The 14347-nt window shown below is 38.5% G+C and overlaps 2 protein-coding genes and 3 pseudogenes across 4 annotated transcripts; 1 reads left to right on the top strand and 4 right to left on the bottom strand.

Annotated features, from left to right (window-relative positions):
* Nucleotides 1–35: 35 nt before the first annotated feature.
* On the bottom strand, nt 36–4101 carry LOC147285395 (uncharacterized). Of its 2 annotated transcripts, XR_015122353.1 has the most exons (7): nt 3979–4101; nt 2351–3600; nt 2080–2157; nt 1813–1990; nt 894–1216; nt 580–752; nt 36–464 (listed from the first exon to the last, which is right to left on the bottom strand). XR_015122353.1 is itself a non-coding variant. In XM_086244557.1 (6 exons), the coding sequence occupies exons 2-6, from the start codon at nt 3590–3592 to the stop codon at nt 669–671; spliced, it is 1905 nt and encodes a 634-aa protein (XP_086100683.1). In that variant the 5' UTR covers nt 3593–3600; nt 3979–4101; the 3' UTR covers nt 36–668. The 2 variants fall into 2 exon arrangements, 1 of the variants encoding a protein (XP_086100683.1); XM_086244557.1 differs by having other exon boundaries at nt 36–752.
* Nucleotides 4102–4339: 238 nt separating this feature from the next.
* Nucleotides 4340–6827, top strand: LOC147285396 (Leucine-rich repeat (LRR) family protein). The gene is made up of 7 exons (XM_086244446.1): nt 4340–4680; nt 4799–5029; nt 5145–5291; nt 5381–5523; nt 5609–5723; nt 6203–6353; nt 6465–6827. Exons 1-6 carry the CDS (start codon nt 4381–4383, stop codon nt 6281–6283), a joined length of 1017 nt encoding a protein of 338 aa, XP_086100572.1. The 5' UTR covers nt 4340–4380; the 3' UTR covers nt 6284–6353; nt 6465–6827.
* Nucleotides 6828–7086: 259 nt separating this feature from the next.
* Nucleotides 7087–7461, bottom strand: LOC147285397 (SNW/SKI-interacting protein pseudogene; annotated as a pseudogene).
* A 39-nt stretch (nt 7462–7500) lies between these two features.
* LOC147285398 (SNW/SKI-interacting protein pseudogene) lies at nt 7501–7952 on the bottom strand (annotated as a pseudogene).
* A 602-nt stretch (nt 7953–8554) lies between these two features.
* Nucleotides 8555–11409, bottom strand: LOC147285399 (SNW/SKI-interacting protein pseudogene; annotated as a pseudogene). The gene is made up of 2 exons (XR_015122304.1): nt 11270–11409; nt 8555–10681 (listed from the first exon to the last, which is right to left on the bottom strand). The product of XR_015122304.1 is annotated as an SNW/SKI-interacting protein pseudogene (transcript).
* Nucleotides 11410–14347: the final 2938 nt, after the last annotated feature.

Genomic DNA, 14347 nt, shown 5'->3' on the forward strand with positions numbered 1-14347 from the left:
CAAAAAGACAATTACTCTCCCATAATTTCAGAATTCCTACTTCCTTGACTGATTCAAATTATTCTTTGGAAAATGGAAAACAATTTCATATATATTTACATTAGATTAATTACACTTATAGTATAGTAAATATATCGATCATTCAAATCATCGCAGTTGTGAAAAGCAAGACCCGTGAGTGATCATTCAAATCAATAACTTCACATTTCCTTTTTCTCTCAAAAGTCTGCATCCATCATCCCATTCATTGAAAATTTCTCCTCTCTCTTTTGGTGATCCACCATTCAAGTCCTTCTGCAACAACAAAATACAAACACCTTTCAAGTCCAAGTTGAGGTCTCACATGCTCCGAAGCAGAGGCCTCGAGTAGTATGACTGGGGGGTGAGGATGCAGAGGTCTTGTTCACAAGTTCAGGAAGCCATTAGTTTCAAGAATGCTGTGATGGGTAAGCTTGATAGGTCCTCTGGGATTTGGTAGTAGAGAGACCAATAGTTAACATAATGAACAGGGCATTAAATTTAAACCAGAAGATGTGTGTAGATTAATCAAAGTAGACAAAGTTAGTGGTAATATAGTACCATCTGATCTCATTTTGATGTTGGCTTCTGATGAATGATGATGATGATGAATGATTATGTTGGCTTCTGTAAGAAATTGAAGAGCTCATTCAGAAATCAGCAAAAATAGCAAAAAGGTCTCCATGTATGTAGTCATCATCTACCAAACTGACCAAGAAGTAGCTGTTGTGCACCTGCAGAAGTCATGAGAACAAGACCATGTTAACATAACAAAACTAAATGCTAACCAAAAAATGAGTAAAAAAAGGTGTCCCCAGGGCTGTGTGATAGGCAGGCATTTGAAGAATCAAACCATAATCATTAATAAAGCAAACCTCCTCAAGCAATTTCCTAGATGAGTCGCCCTCAGGGTAAAAGCTGGCCCATCCTCTTGTCCAGATTTCAAATGCCTTATCCTTCAAAAGAAGGAAACTGGCATAATCCACAACAGTTTGTTCGATCATCTTCTTTACTGGGAAGACTCCCCACGTTACCACATTCACATCTGTTTGACCAATATTAGATATCCAACTGCCTTCTCTGTTCATGGCAACGTATGTTAGAGATGGAAGAGCCTTGCATTTGTCAACAAGAGCATCCAACTTCTCCTTGGAACAGAAAAAATCCAAGCGGGCTTTCTGATAAACATATCCCCATCCTGAAAACAAATCAGAAGTTACAGTATATATAAATAAGCAAAGTTTCTAGATTTGGTATGAGGAAGGAGCTAGACAGGAAGGGAAATACTCTTAAGCAAGATGTTCTCTAATAAATTAACCAAATAAAGAGCTTCCATCTCAATCTCTAGACCTTTAACATTAACATTTTTAAATTGAAAACTTTTACTAAATAAGAGGAATTCGCAGAGCATAAGGTCAGTTTACAGAAATAAATACAAATGAAAAGTCGCAAACGGATGCTTAATTGAAACTCAAATGGATTTCTAAATTGTACATCATCAAGTTCAAGTCAGTTTATGGTTCCATCGAGGCCTACAATCTTGTAATCATTAAGTGACTTCAGTGATTCATCTTAAACTCTTTATTGATAAGAATTCAAGTTAAACACTTTCTTGATAATAATTCATGTTAAACTCTTTCTTGATAATAATTCATGTTAAAAACTCTTTTTTGATAAGAATTCATGTTAAACTCGTTCTCAATGAGTATTCATATTAAGCTCTTTCTCGATAACAATTCATGTTAAACTATCGATGATAAAAAATTAAAAATCAAATAAACTCTTCCTACTTACCAACAGACGGCCAACTAGATCTTTCCCCATTCACCGCTGCTTGCCTGTTGATGGTAAGGAAACCCTTTGTAATTATACTCCCCAGCAGTTCGCTTGTAAACCTCGTCTCCACTTGAAGGCCAAAGGAATCATGCCAAGGACTGGTTGTCAATTTTCGAAGGCAGTAATTCTTAAATTTCTGATACATAGCAATTCCAATACGTCAATTTACATCTAGTTTGCAGGCAATGACAGAGACAATTAAATAAAGCATGAGAGAAATTTCACCTCATGAATATCTTCTACGCTTCTCAATGGGACAAACCATTCTTGAAAAAGACGTGTATCAAATGGAAGAATCCCCAACTGTTGAGAAAATTAAGACTTAAGTCATACATACCCAACTCTAGTGCAAAGGAATATAAGGACATGAGGACATGTAGTATTTCAGCCAAGTGGGCGTTAAAAACTTGAATCTAATTTAAATATTAAAAATGACCCACCCAAATTCATGACGAAATTAAAAGCAACAAGACTAAAGTTGTGTGATTATACATACGGGTGGTGATCCAGATGAATGAGAAGTCTCAGAAATTCCAGATGAAGAAGCCAGCCTAGGTTCAGAAAAACCTATCCATCCACTGTTGAACCTACAAGGCACAGAATCTTCAAAATGATAATGATGATGATAACGAAGTGATTTGACCGCCAACTGTTTCTCACTAATATCATCATTGCTCGAATATTGAAGCATGGCGAAAGCCGAAGACAACCCAAAATATGCCATGCCACCCAAATGATATCCTCCTGCAGCATGGAGATGTGCAGACAAGACTGGATCGCCGGCATGGTCAAGTGATATGGAAACTTGAAAAATGGCTACATGAGTAGTATAACATTCATGACTATACTCAGAAGAATGCACTATCCACAAAAGGTCCCCACCACATCTACCCATGAAACATTTATCCAGCCGTAAAAAAGGGCAGAATATATCATCAAGCTGATGCAGAACCTTAAACTCCGGCCCAGGGATTCCATTTGAATCCAACCGGGAAGCAACAACTCTTCTAGGGTGTCTTTTCACAGCAATAAAGAAACCATGAACCTCAACAAAAGCCATGGCCTCGAAATCCAAAAATTCGACCCATTTGTCAAGCCGCGTGTCATACATGTAGGAAGTTCCTGAAGCTGAGCCAGCACCATAAACAAGGAGCTTGTGTCCCCAAGCACAGTATCTCTCCACATACGGTGGTTTTTTAGAAGAATTAACCTTAAAACTACGAAATGATCCTTTGAGGTGGGGGGGATAAGAAAGATGTTTCCATGAATTATTTGAGGGATCGAAAACCAGAAAAAAGAGTGGTGATGTTCTCTGTGTTTCTGCATGCATACATTTTAGGTTTTGGGCGATAAACTTAGGTTTTGGTCGTGGTGGTGTAGCCAGAACATAGATTTTACCCTCGAGTGTTTCCACGATAGGAGGATTTTGAGTGCTGCATTTCCGATGAATAAGCCTGGAAATCTTATGAATGGAAGTGTCCGGTTCCGGTGGGAAGATGGAGGGACAATCCGTAGCAACCGAGTCCAAACAATAAACATGTTGATTCCCCAGGAGGAAAACTTTAGGACCTTGCATTATACGTATCATTTGTTCCTCTGGAAGGTTTACCGTTCCATGCACATTGGTGTAGGTCGTTTCCATCCCTTCAAAAATCTCCCGCAGACTTAGGCGAAAATAGGTGCTATCGTCCATCATCATGTAGAAAAAACAGTCTTTTTCCTTTGATGTAATCTCCATATCGACCACTACAACACCAAAACTAATTAAGCGAATAAGAAAAAACCTGATCGAAAACACACAACAATAACAAAGCACAAGCCAGGCAAGCTAAAAACAAATAATAAGATTTTGTTACTGACAATTAAACAAAAGATTATTTATAAAAAGAAAAGCTCCAGTCAAACACAATGGAAAAGCTACTACTGTCAAACAATTACAGAACAGAACAATCACACAAAAACCAACAAAAATTATTCAAGTGACTCAGATCAAAAGAAGAAAACATGATAACCAAGACATAACAAAACACATGTAATTAATCTAAAATTACAGCATCGCAAAATAAAAACCAAACAACTTATAACGAGGAACAAAATGAAAATGAAAAAGAAGAGAAATTGAACCTCGAATAATTCTATCCAAACCCAAACCCAGCAACAATCTCAAAAGAACACGATGTGCAAAGAAGCGGCGACACCAGGGTTTAATTTAGACATTTTTCTTTTTTCTATAATAAATGGGGGACAAACATGGAAGGTTAAAGGAAAAGAAAATTTGAGCGGGTTGCAAAAGTTCGAGTGGGTTTCCTTAGAAGCCCCATATTTATAGGGTTGAAAATATGTTCAACCCGACCGGCCCGTATGCGGGGCCCAAATATTTCCGGCAGGGTCGGGTAACGCCTAAGCCCGGGCTTTTGTCTTTTTGAGAAAAAAATAAAACAAGCGTAAATAAAAGCCAAAATAACAGGAAATAAAAAATAAAAAAAACAACTGCAAAACGCAACCTCGCGAAAACCATTCTCTTCAATGGACGAGCAGACCCAAGCACCACCGGGTCCAAACCCGGAACAGAACGATGATCCAATGGTGGAGGACGATTCTTCCTCGACGGCCCTCGATCTCACCAGCTTCCAGCTCCACGACCTCGACTCGGTCGAGTTAACACCGAGTCTAACCGAGTTAGACCTGACGGCGAACCGGCTCTCAAGATTGGATACTCGGATTGCAACCCTCTCGAACCTGAAAAAGCTCTCTTTCCGCCAAAATCTCATCGAAGATGCCGCCGTGGAACCGATCTCCGCCTGGGACGCTCTATCCGATCTCGAGGTATTTAATTACTTTCATGGCTTTTTTTTTTTTTTTCAAATAAAAAATGAAATTACATGCGATTTTCTTGGCGGTTTGTTTGGTTCCCGGGAAACCTAATAGATAATATGGCTTGCAGGAGTTGGTGTTGAGGGATAATAAGCTAATGAAAGTACCTGATGTTAGTATATTCAAGAAGCTTCTGGTTTTCGATGTTTCGTTCAATGAGATTACGTCGTTACATGGATTGGCCATGGTCTCCAACACCCTCAAGGAACTCTATGTGTCCAAAAATGAAGTCGCCAAGATCGAAGAGATTGACCACCTCCATGAACTCCAAATTCTTGAGCTCGGTTCCAACCGATTACGGGTTAGTTCTCTTAGCAAATTAAGGAGCATTTGAAAGTATGTACTTCAATGCATGTCAATGTTGTAATGTAGTATCCGTCTCATTGTAATTCTGGGTATGTGTGGTGCCAATTCAGGTGATGCAGAGTTTGCAAAATATGACAAATTTACAAGAGCTGTGGCTGGGGCAGAATCGTATTAAGGCAGTGAATTTATGTGGGCTAAAATGCATCAAGAAGATTAGCTTGCAAAGCAATCGCTTAACTTCTATGACAGGATTCGAGGTACGGGTTCGTCCTGATGATTTTTTGGGGGCAAACTCTCGAATGCATTTGTTGTATAAATATTGAGGGTCGCTCTCCCCCCTTTTTAGGAATGTGTTGCTCTAGAGGAACTGTACCTGAGTCATAATGGTATTTCAAAAATGGAAGGCCTCTCGACCTTAGTCAATCTCCGTGTCTTGGATGTATCATCTAATAAGCTAACATCGGTGGATGATATTCAAAACCTAACAATGTATGCATTCTCCTTTTTTTCTTTATTTAATGCTGTCTTGTCTTTCATTATTGATTCTACCTGCTGATTGTAATCTTGTGTATAGGTTAGAAGACCTATGGCTCAATGACAACCAGGTAGAGTCACTTGAAGGCATTGCTGAAGCTGTTGCTGGTTCAAGAGAGAAGCTCATTACTATCTACTTTGCAAACAATCCATGTGTATGGTTATCTGCATCTTTTTTACTATTGTATTGTTTCAAAATGATTATCCTGCAGTTTAAGGAACTTAAAAATTGGCCTGTTCAGAAATTTTAAGTGGTGAGAGTTCATGCGCCTCTAATGCTTTGCTGAAAAAACTTAAGTGGTGAAAGTTAGTGATAGCAGCAAAACTATGATTGTTTGTTAGAAGTCCAATGCCTGGTTATAGTGGCTGTGAGATTTCTAGGATTTCATGTCCAGAAGTACCATGAAGACAGGCCAATCTTACTCTGTGTCTCTATGAACTGGTGTATGGTAAAAGATTGAAAGAAGTCCTGTTTTTTTATGTGGCAAAGAAGATTGACAAACACTCTTATACATATACACATAAAAATATGATTGGTTGTGCATCTTCTTTTTTGTGGCAATTCTTATGTTGGCAAATGCATTTCATATGCTATTAAGATTTCCCATATTTGATCACGCATCTCCTATTCCAGGCAAAATCTCCAAACTATGTTGCTGCCTTGAGACAAATATTCCCAAATGTAGAGCAAATTGATTCTAATATATTTGCTTAAAAGTGTTCATGGCTTCAGCTTTGCCAACATAATATCATGTAAGCACCAGAATCCCGTAAGTGCAATGAAGGTATTCTTTCTCGACTATTTATGTTACTCCCAGTGATTGTGAGTCTCTCCTTAATATTGAACTATTATTTGTAAATTGTAATGTTTGAGTTCTCATCAATGTTGCTTGCAGGCGTGGTGAAGGTGACTGCCTCAGGAGACTAATTAGATGGGATACGCAACTTCAAAAGGACAGGCTCATTAAAAGAATTATAAATTGCTAAGTTTTGAATGGCTCAATAACTGCACTTGGCAATTGAATGTTGCTTTAGTTTCTTCTTATTTCGAGCACCCCTGCTTACTATTATTTTGTAATCCTTCCCATATGACGTGTTGATTGTATTTTTTTGGATGGTTATGTACTTTTAACTACAGATGTATCAAAAGCTTTACATTACATAAGCTTTGTCATCTTTCCCATGACATGTGGATTATATAAGCTTGCAGGAAGTTTTGCAGATCAATTGCATGAACTTCCTGCAAATCCTTAACAGTTTTTCATTATACTAATGAATGACAATATCGTCTGAAAAATACTGAATATTATTTAAACAAAAATGTAAAAACACTATTTCACAAATAAAAGTATGGATATTCAAAGTTCACAAACTACAAGATTTGCCAAAGAAAAAGGGCTTTGGGAGAACAAATGAAACCACATGATAACTTGAAATCTTTATGTGAAGAGAGACACTCGAGTTTCAAACCGAGTGCGAGTTTCTGCCCACTCCACCTTCATGAGTGTCATGCATTGTTCACCGCCGCCAAGAACTGGTCGAGACCAAATGGATCAGCTTCTTCAACACAATTAACATTGGATCGGCTTTTCTAGCCTTCTTGTCTGCTGCACACAAACCCTCATAAAGCGTAGCAAAAGAGTCATTAATCCTATCATCCTTTAGGCCTCTCCCATCAGCAGCAAGACGCTTCTCCAATGGGATTGTAAACCCTTTTGGGTTCTTCAAATTTGAAACACAAGGTGGTATCTTCCAGTCCTGCTGGTCTTTCACAGTCACTGGCCAAGGAGGGGAATGCATGACCGGCACCGGCGGGGACCCAGAAGCCATTGGAACACGCTTAAGCTTGGACTTAGAAGGAGGCTCAAGTGGGTCCACAGACTTCTCCACCATCCTTATAATCCTCTCCTTAGCACCAGAATTAAATGTGACTTATTTCTCTGATGGCTTATACTTGATAAATTTCGAGTCTGCAGACGACTGCTTGTGAACCCTCATCAATCTCGTATTCATAATCTTCTCAAGAGCAGCTTTTGATTCTGCTGTCGTTGCTTCAATCACCTTCAGTATCTTCGTCTCCTCCTCATCCAAATCATAACCAAAATCATAATCGTCCATTAGAATTTTAGGCACAAGGTGCTTAAATTGTGAGTGGACAATTCTTTTGGCATTCTCGTTCTGCTTAACAGTAGCATCAAACGCTATATTTCTAATTTTCTATGAACACCAACAGTAACTGGAAGAGTCTTCGTTCTGGGTTTTGAGGACTTGTCCCTGCTCCCCATACCAAGAGGGTACTGAGCTGTGTGAATTATCTCCGGGAAAGCACCGCCATCCCCAAAATCCTCTACCTTCCAAGGAACAGGTACAGGATTCGGTTTCATATTGACTCAAGCTTTTTCCTAAAGCCTAAACCCTTCGCCTCATATTTATAGTGTACTGGTGCGGGGACTTCCTAAACACACCAGGAAACTCTATTCCTAAACACCCCAGGATTGCCAATAAAAAAACCCTTTCCTTTTTTCTTTAGTTTTTTTAGCAACTTTCCTTTTCTCTTTTAAACTCACACGTATGACGTATCAACAGGAGTGTCAAAGATTTAATACAATCCCAGTAATGCTACACTTACCACATTTGTATACCACAATTTCATACCATCTTACATGGCATTCATACATTAGACACTAAAAATTAAAAATTAAAACCTAAAAAAGAAAAAAGAAATACCCTTCCAGTAAAGTATTGACACATCAGGTGGGATACAAATGTGGGACAACTAACATTATTGTTTTGGAAATCCAAAAATAACACACTTTTCCAGCTTTCTTTTTTCTAAAGCCTGGCGTCATATAGTGAGTCATGCAACTCTTTATCAATTTAATTGTTCAACACTCCGTGTAACTGACAAAAACATTAGGTATAAATATAAGGTCACATGAAATTGGTGTAATCCATAACAGTTTTTCATGACATTCCAACAATAATAAATAGGAAGGATGAGAAGTACAACTGATTAAAATATCACATACAAGTGCAGCAAACAAAAATGTAAACAAACAAAAAAAAAAACAATTTCACAGTTAACCTTCACGGCTTCACCAGTGCACGGGGAATCTCTCTCTCTCTCTCTCTCTCTCTCTCTCTCTCTCTCTCTCCGTATATAAGCTTAGCCAGTCCAAGGCTTGTTGTGAAGACACTTTCACAAATAAGAGAATAGTGAAGCCAGATTGATGACTTGTGTGAAGAAGAAACATCAAGGGATAGCAGTCTATTAGCGACCCCTTTCAAACCCAATACGAGTTCTGCTTGACCCCCCTTCATGGCCATCTCGCATTGAAGACCCAGCACTTGCTCTCATTGTCCCTCCTGTACCAACTTTTTCCATGGCTTTCTTACCCTTCTTCACCTCTGTCAAAAACTGGTCCAGACCAAATGGATCAGCTTCTTCAGCAGCATCCTTCTCAAACTCGACTGGTCTGTCTCGGGGACCTGTCCTCTCAGCAGCTCCTCCAAACCCTTTGTCCGGTTTGAAGCGATCAGTCTTCAAAATCTTATCCAACTGCTCATCAGCACCTCCGTACATATCAGCATCAACATCCTTCTTAGGCCTGTAGAGAGTTGAGAGTGTAGGCTGAGCAGTAAACAAGCCCTTGTCATAAACATTGTACTGGTCATCAGTGGCAAACCCAGAGTCCATTCCTTTCTCTTGGTTGAATAGCCTCTGGTCATACATAACCTCCCCACCTCTTCCTGCTCCGGCAGAAGCCATGCCAAGGGCAACTTTCTCACTAACATCACGATCTCTATCTCTTGTAATTTTACTTTTCTTCCCCATCGCTGCATCTTTGGCTTCCAACCTTCTCTCCCTTTCCCTCTCTCGGCGTCGCTCCTCACGGATCTTCTCCCTCTGCAACCTCTCTTCTCTTTCCTCCCTAGTCTCCTTGGGATAATCCATCTCCTTTTCCCTTGGACGCTCATAATCCCCTCTCAAGTCAGTATCCATTGACATTTTCTCAGAAGGCATTGGAACAGCAGCAGGAGGTGCTGCACCCGTTCTAGCAGAACGAGCTTTCTGTGCTAATTCCCGCAGTTCCAGCTCTTTCCTTTCCTTCTCCTTCATCATCATCTCCTTTTGAACTTTAGATCTCATTGCAACTGCCTCTCTTGCCTTCTGCTCTGCTACATACAAAGATTCAGAAAGCTTTGCAAAATTATCATTAATCTGAACATCTTGAAGGCCTCTCCCATCAGCCGCAAGACGTTTGTCCAACGGGATTGTGTACCCTTTTGGGTTCTTCCAGTTTGAAATACATGGCGGAATCTTCCAATCCTGCTGGTCTTTCACAGTCACTGGCCGAGGAGGGGAATGCATGACTGGCACAGGTGGGGAACCAGAAGCCCTTGGAACTCGCTTATGCTTGAACTTAGGAGGCTCAAGTGGGTCCACAGGCATCTCTACCATCCTGATAATCCTTTCCTGGGCACCAGAATTAAATGCCACTGATTTCTGTGATGGCTTATACTTGATAAATTTCGAGTCAGACGACTGTTTGGGCACATTCTTTGGCTGTGCAGCGCTCAATCTCACATTCACAATCTTCTCAAGTGCAGCTTTTGTTTCTGCTGTTGTTTCTTCAATTACTTTCTGCATCTCCTCATCCTCATCATCATCATCATTCTCTTCCTCATTTTTCAAAATTTTAGGCACAAGATCTTTATGTTGCGAGTAGACAATTTTTCTCCCATTCTCATTCTGCTTAACAATAGCATCATATGCAATGTTTCCATGGGCATCAACAGTAACTGGAAGAATCTTCGTTCCGGGCTTTGAGGACTTGTCCCTGCCCATGCCAAGAGGGTACTGAGCTATGTGAATCTCCGGAAAAGCACCACCATCCCCAAAGTCCTCAACCTTCCGAGGAACAAAGCCCTGACGCTTCAAGTAAGGAGGCACGGGATTAGGCTTGATAACAGAAGCTTTTTCCACCTCAGCTGAACTGAACCGCTGCTTGAACCATGGATCATTTGAGTGGTCATAATAGGTCGTTGTGGTTGATTTTGCAGGCGGAAGAAGCTCCTTCAGAGCTGCCATGGTGATAAGCTACTTATGGAACTGCACAAAAATCAAAGACAATGATCAAATCAATCAGTGCACCGATATACAAGCAAACAAGAATAACAGATGATTCTACTCGGAGAGAATTCAAGGAAGATGATTCAATGATCATCTTAAAAGACTTGGAATCTTAAACAGGAGAGAATTCAAGGAAGATGATTCTACTTAAGCTTGTCTTTTTTTTCCGAAATTTCAGATTAGATTATGGAAAATTAAAAATATGATTTTTCATTTTGTTCCAACAAAACAGATACAAAGTATCAAAATTTCAAATAGTAAACTAAAGTTAAACAAAGTGATCAAATGCAGAACTTTAAGACAATGATTAATCAGCTTGGATAGCAACTAATAAATCCAGCATCAAATAATATTAATTAAACAAACACCAACCTACACCAAAACAAGAAAAAAAAAACCCCATAAACTAAAACCTAAATCGAACATTATTTCCGAGTACCAGAACACGGCAAGAACACAAATTATGAAAAACCCTAGCCTTACATCAGGGAACAAAGAAGAAGAATTTGACCAAATCCTAACACGGAATGGGAAAAAAATAGCGGAGGCAGAGAATCAAATACGAACCTTTAGTAGCAGCGAAAGAGTTTCTGAGCTGAAATGGTTCTAAACGTTAAGGATTGAAGGGAGAAAGAGGGAAAAATCCCGATGGCTGTGGTTTCCGTCCGATTATATTGAAGGGGATACAAGGGTCCAAAAAAATCTTCTCTTTCCCTTATAATTTTTTTTTTTGTGGCAGTGTCTTGGATTTGGGTAATATAGTGGGCCGGCAATGTAAATTTTGTAAACAGTCCAGCCCATTCCGTTTCAGCCCACTTGACCGACTTCTATATTTTTTGTGTTTTTTGGATAGAGTTAATTACACTTATATCTCCTGGGGTTTATCGTTTTTTCACATACACCCCATGGGGTTTCAAAAATTACACATACACCCTCTGAGGTTTCAAAATTATTGCATATAACCCCCTACAAGAGAAAAAATTGCATATAACCCCCTACAAGAGAAAAAAAAAATATTTGTATTGAGATTGTACCTTACACCTTGAATAATCGTATTAGGCCATTTAACTTCTTAACATGCCATTTTGCATAGTTTCTCATCATTTTTCGTCTTATTATAGGAGGTTATATGCAACAGTTTTTAAACTTCATGGGGTGTATGTGTAATTGTTGAAACCTCATAGGGTGTATGTGAAAAGACGATAAATCTCATGAAGTGTAAGTATAATTAACTCTTTTTGGATATGGTGGAGGGCATTCGAATTTGAGATTTATCCTAATATTAGGTAGAAAATTACCATTTAAGTATTTTCCTTACTTCTAAAAATAACCTACTAACATATGTACATTCAATTTTTTGTTGTAAAGATTTGAAATACCACCACAACTTACAAACACATTATTGAGTAAACACGATTTGTCACAAATCATGTCGTGACACTTCCCAAGTCATATCGTAGGTTTGCTCAAGTCTTACCTTAGGACATCTCAAGTTGTTTTTTAGAACATCTAAAATCATTACTTAAACATTTTAGTTCGTATTTCGAGATATTTTAAGTGTTTATAACTTTGATACATTGAATATTGTACCTAACAACATTGAAAGTCATGTCATGACACTTCCCAAGTTATATTTTAGAGTTTTTCAAATCCTGCCTTATGACATCTCAAGTCGTTCATTAAAAAATTTAGGGTTAAATACAAAAATGATTCTCCAACTTTCACTCGTGTCTCAAAATGGTCCACAAACTTTAAAACGTGACAAATTTATTCACAAACTTTTTAAAGTGTTTCAAGTTGGTACAAATGTTAATTTTTATCCAAATAATTGACGGAAGTGATCATGTGCACCGCACATGACCACTTTTATAGGGTATTTATGTCATTAAAACAAACAAACTAAAAAAAAAAAAAACTGGAAAAAAAAAACTAAAACAAAAAAAAAAAAAAAAAAAAAGGGGAGGTCCCTCCGTCCCCCACCCCCCCCCGGTGCCTCCACCCTCCCTCTCCCCCGGCCCTCGTCGCACCCCATCCTCGTGCCTCACCGTTAAGGGCACCGAGGACGTCCTCAACAAGCAGTACGCCTTCGAGTTCTCCACGCGCGCCGACACCATATACTTCATCGCCGACTCCGAGAAAGAGAAGGAGGACTGGATCAACTCGCTCAGACGGTCCATCGTGCAGCACTCGCGGTCTGTCACCGACTCCGAGGTCGTCAATTACGATAGCAAGAAGTGAGGAGTGGCAATTTGATCGTCAGATAATATTACTGTGTGAGCCAAGAGCTAGGTGACACTAGGTGAGTGAGAGCTCCACTCGGTGGGCTCTGCGTGTGTGTGTGTTTTTTGTATATGAATTCAGATCGTTTTGTGTTTCGTCTTTTCAAGAAAAAAAAAAAAAACTCTGTTTGGTAATGATTAGATCTCAACTCATAGCATTCTATTTCTGGCTTTTGGCGTTTGTTTTAATTGTTAAATTGAGCTTCTTATTGTTTAGGGTTTATTGCTATTTGTGATATACTGAAACTGATTGTTTAAAAGTTGTTAAATTGGGGGTAATGATTAATGTGAAGTATAAAATGATAAGGAAGATAATTTTTTTATCTGATTTTGGAGCATTCATCAACTCTGTAGCTGTACTCTGAAATTAACAGAACAGTTATAATTGTTAATTGTCCATGTGTTGCAGCAATGAAAGAGGGTTTAGCTGCTATATTTGTATATAGTTTTTGGTATGGCACCTTGAGTTTCACTATGCAGGTCCCACATGCAACACCTAAATGATGGTAGTTCTGCATGATTGTGTCAAGGGTTTGTTGGCTTTTTATTTGAGTCATTGATCATTCATGGCGATAGGGCAAAGCTCTGATACAAATCTAATTATTTTTGGTGATTCAAGTCGGATTTTATGAGATTACAAATGGGGTGGAGGGGGAAGGTGGAAGCAGCAGGGGGACCTACCTTTTTATATTTTTCTTTTAGTTTTATTATTTTTCTAGTTTCTTTTTAATTTTTTTGAGTTTGTTTGTTGTAATGGACATAAATACCCTCATAAAAGCGGTCATGTGCACCGCACATGATCACTTCTATCAATTAACTGGATAAAAGTTCACATTGTACTGACTTGAAACACTTTGAAAAGTTTGTGGATAAATTTGTCACGTTTTGAAGTTCGTAGACCACTTTGAGACACGAATGAATGTTAGAGGACTATTTTTGTATTTAACCCAAAAATTTAATTCGTAACTCGAAACATTTTAAGTGTTTATAATTTTGATTAATTCAAAATTATACTTAGTTTGTATAAGATATCTCAATTATGAATAGAAATATGCAATGTGAACAAAACGGTTTGTTGCAACTTGAGAAATTGGAAATGGAACAATGGAACATAAGTAGTTTTTAGTAAAAACTATACAAATAGTTGAGTTTGGTTCCCAACCTACCACCAAAATAAGTTAATTGAGTTTTTGATTTATTTGAGAAGTGGTAGTTACATTCTTCTTTTTACCTTCTTGTTCTACCTTTTTTCTTCTCAGGTGCATATGCAGTGTAGTCATATGATCAGAATCATTTATTTTCTAAATCTCCTTTAAAGATTATATACTCTATAATTCATAATGAAAACTTATTTAGTTATCTATGT

This window comes from Dryas octopetala, chromosome 5 (assembly GCF_963921425.1).
Source record: "Dryas octopetala chromosome 5, drDryOcto1.1, whole genome shotgun sequence".
Lineage (NCBI taxonomy): Eukaryota > Viridiplantae > Streptophyta > Magnoliopsida > Rosales > Rosaceae > Dryas > Dryas octopetala.

Bases quoted from the DNA above. Each gene is read 5' to 3' on its own strand.
- LOC147285395 (XM_086244557.1), bottom strand. From the start codon at position 3,592: ATGGAGATTACATCAAAGGAAAAAGACTGTTTTTTCTACATGATGATG. The intron at 2,158-2,350 runs GTATGTATAATC...TTTTCTCAACAG, and splicing joins ATTCATCTGGATCACCACCC to TTGGGGATTCTTCCATTTGA. The intron at 753-893 runs GTTTGCTTTATT...TGACTTCTGCAG, and splicing joins CTAGGAAATTGCTTGAGGAG to GTGCACAACAGCTACTTCTT.
- LOC147285396 (XM_086244446.1), top strand. From the start codon at position 4,381: ATGGACGAGCAGACCCAAGCACCACCGGGTCCAAACCCGGAACAGAAC. The intron at 5,030-5,144 runs GTTAGTTCTCTT...GTGCCAATTCAG, and splicing joins TCGGTTCCAACCGATTACGG to GTGATGCAGAGTTTGCAAAA. The intron at 5,524-5,608 runs GTATGCATTCTC...TCTTGTGTATAG, and splicing joins GATATTCAAAACCTAACAAT to GTTAGAAGACCTATGGCTCA.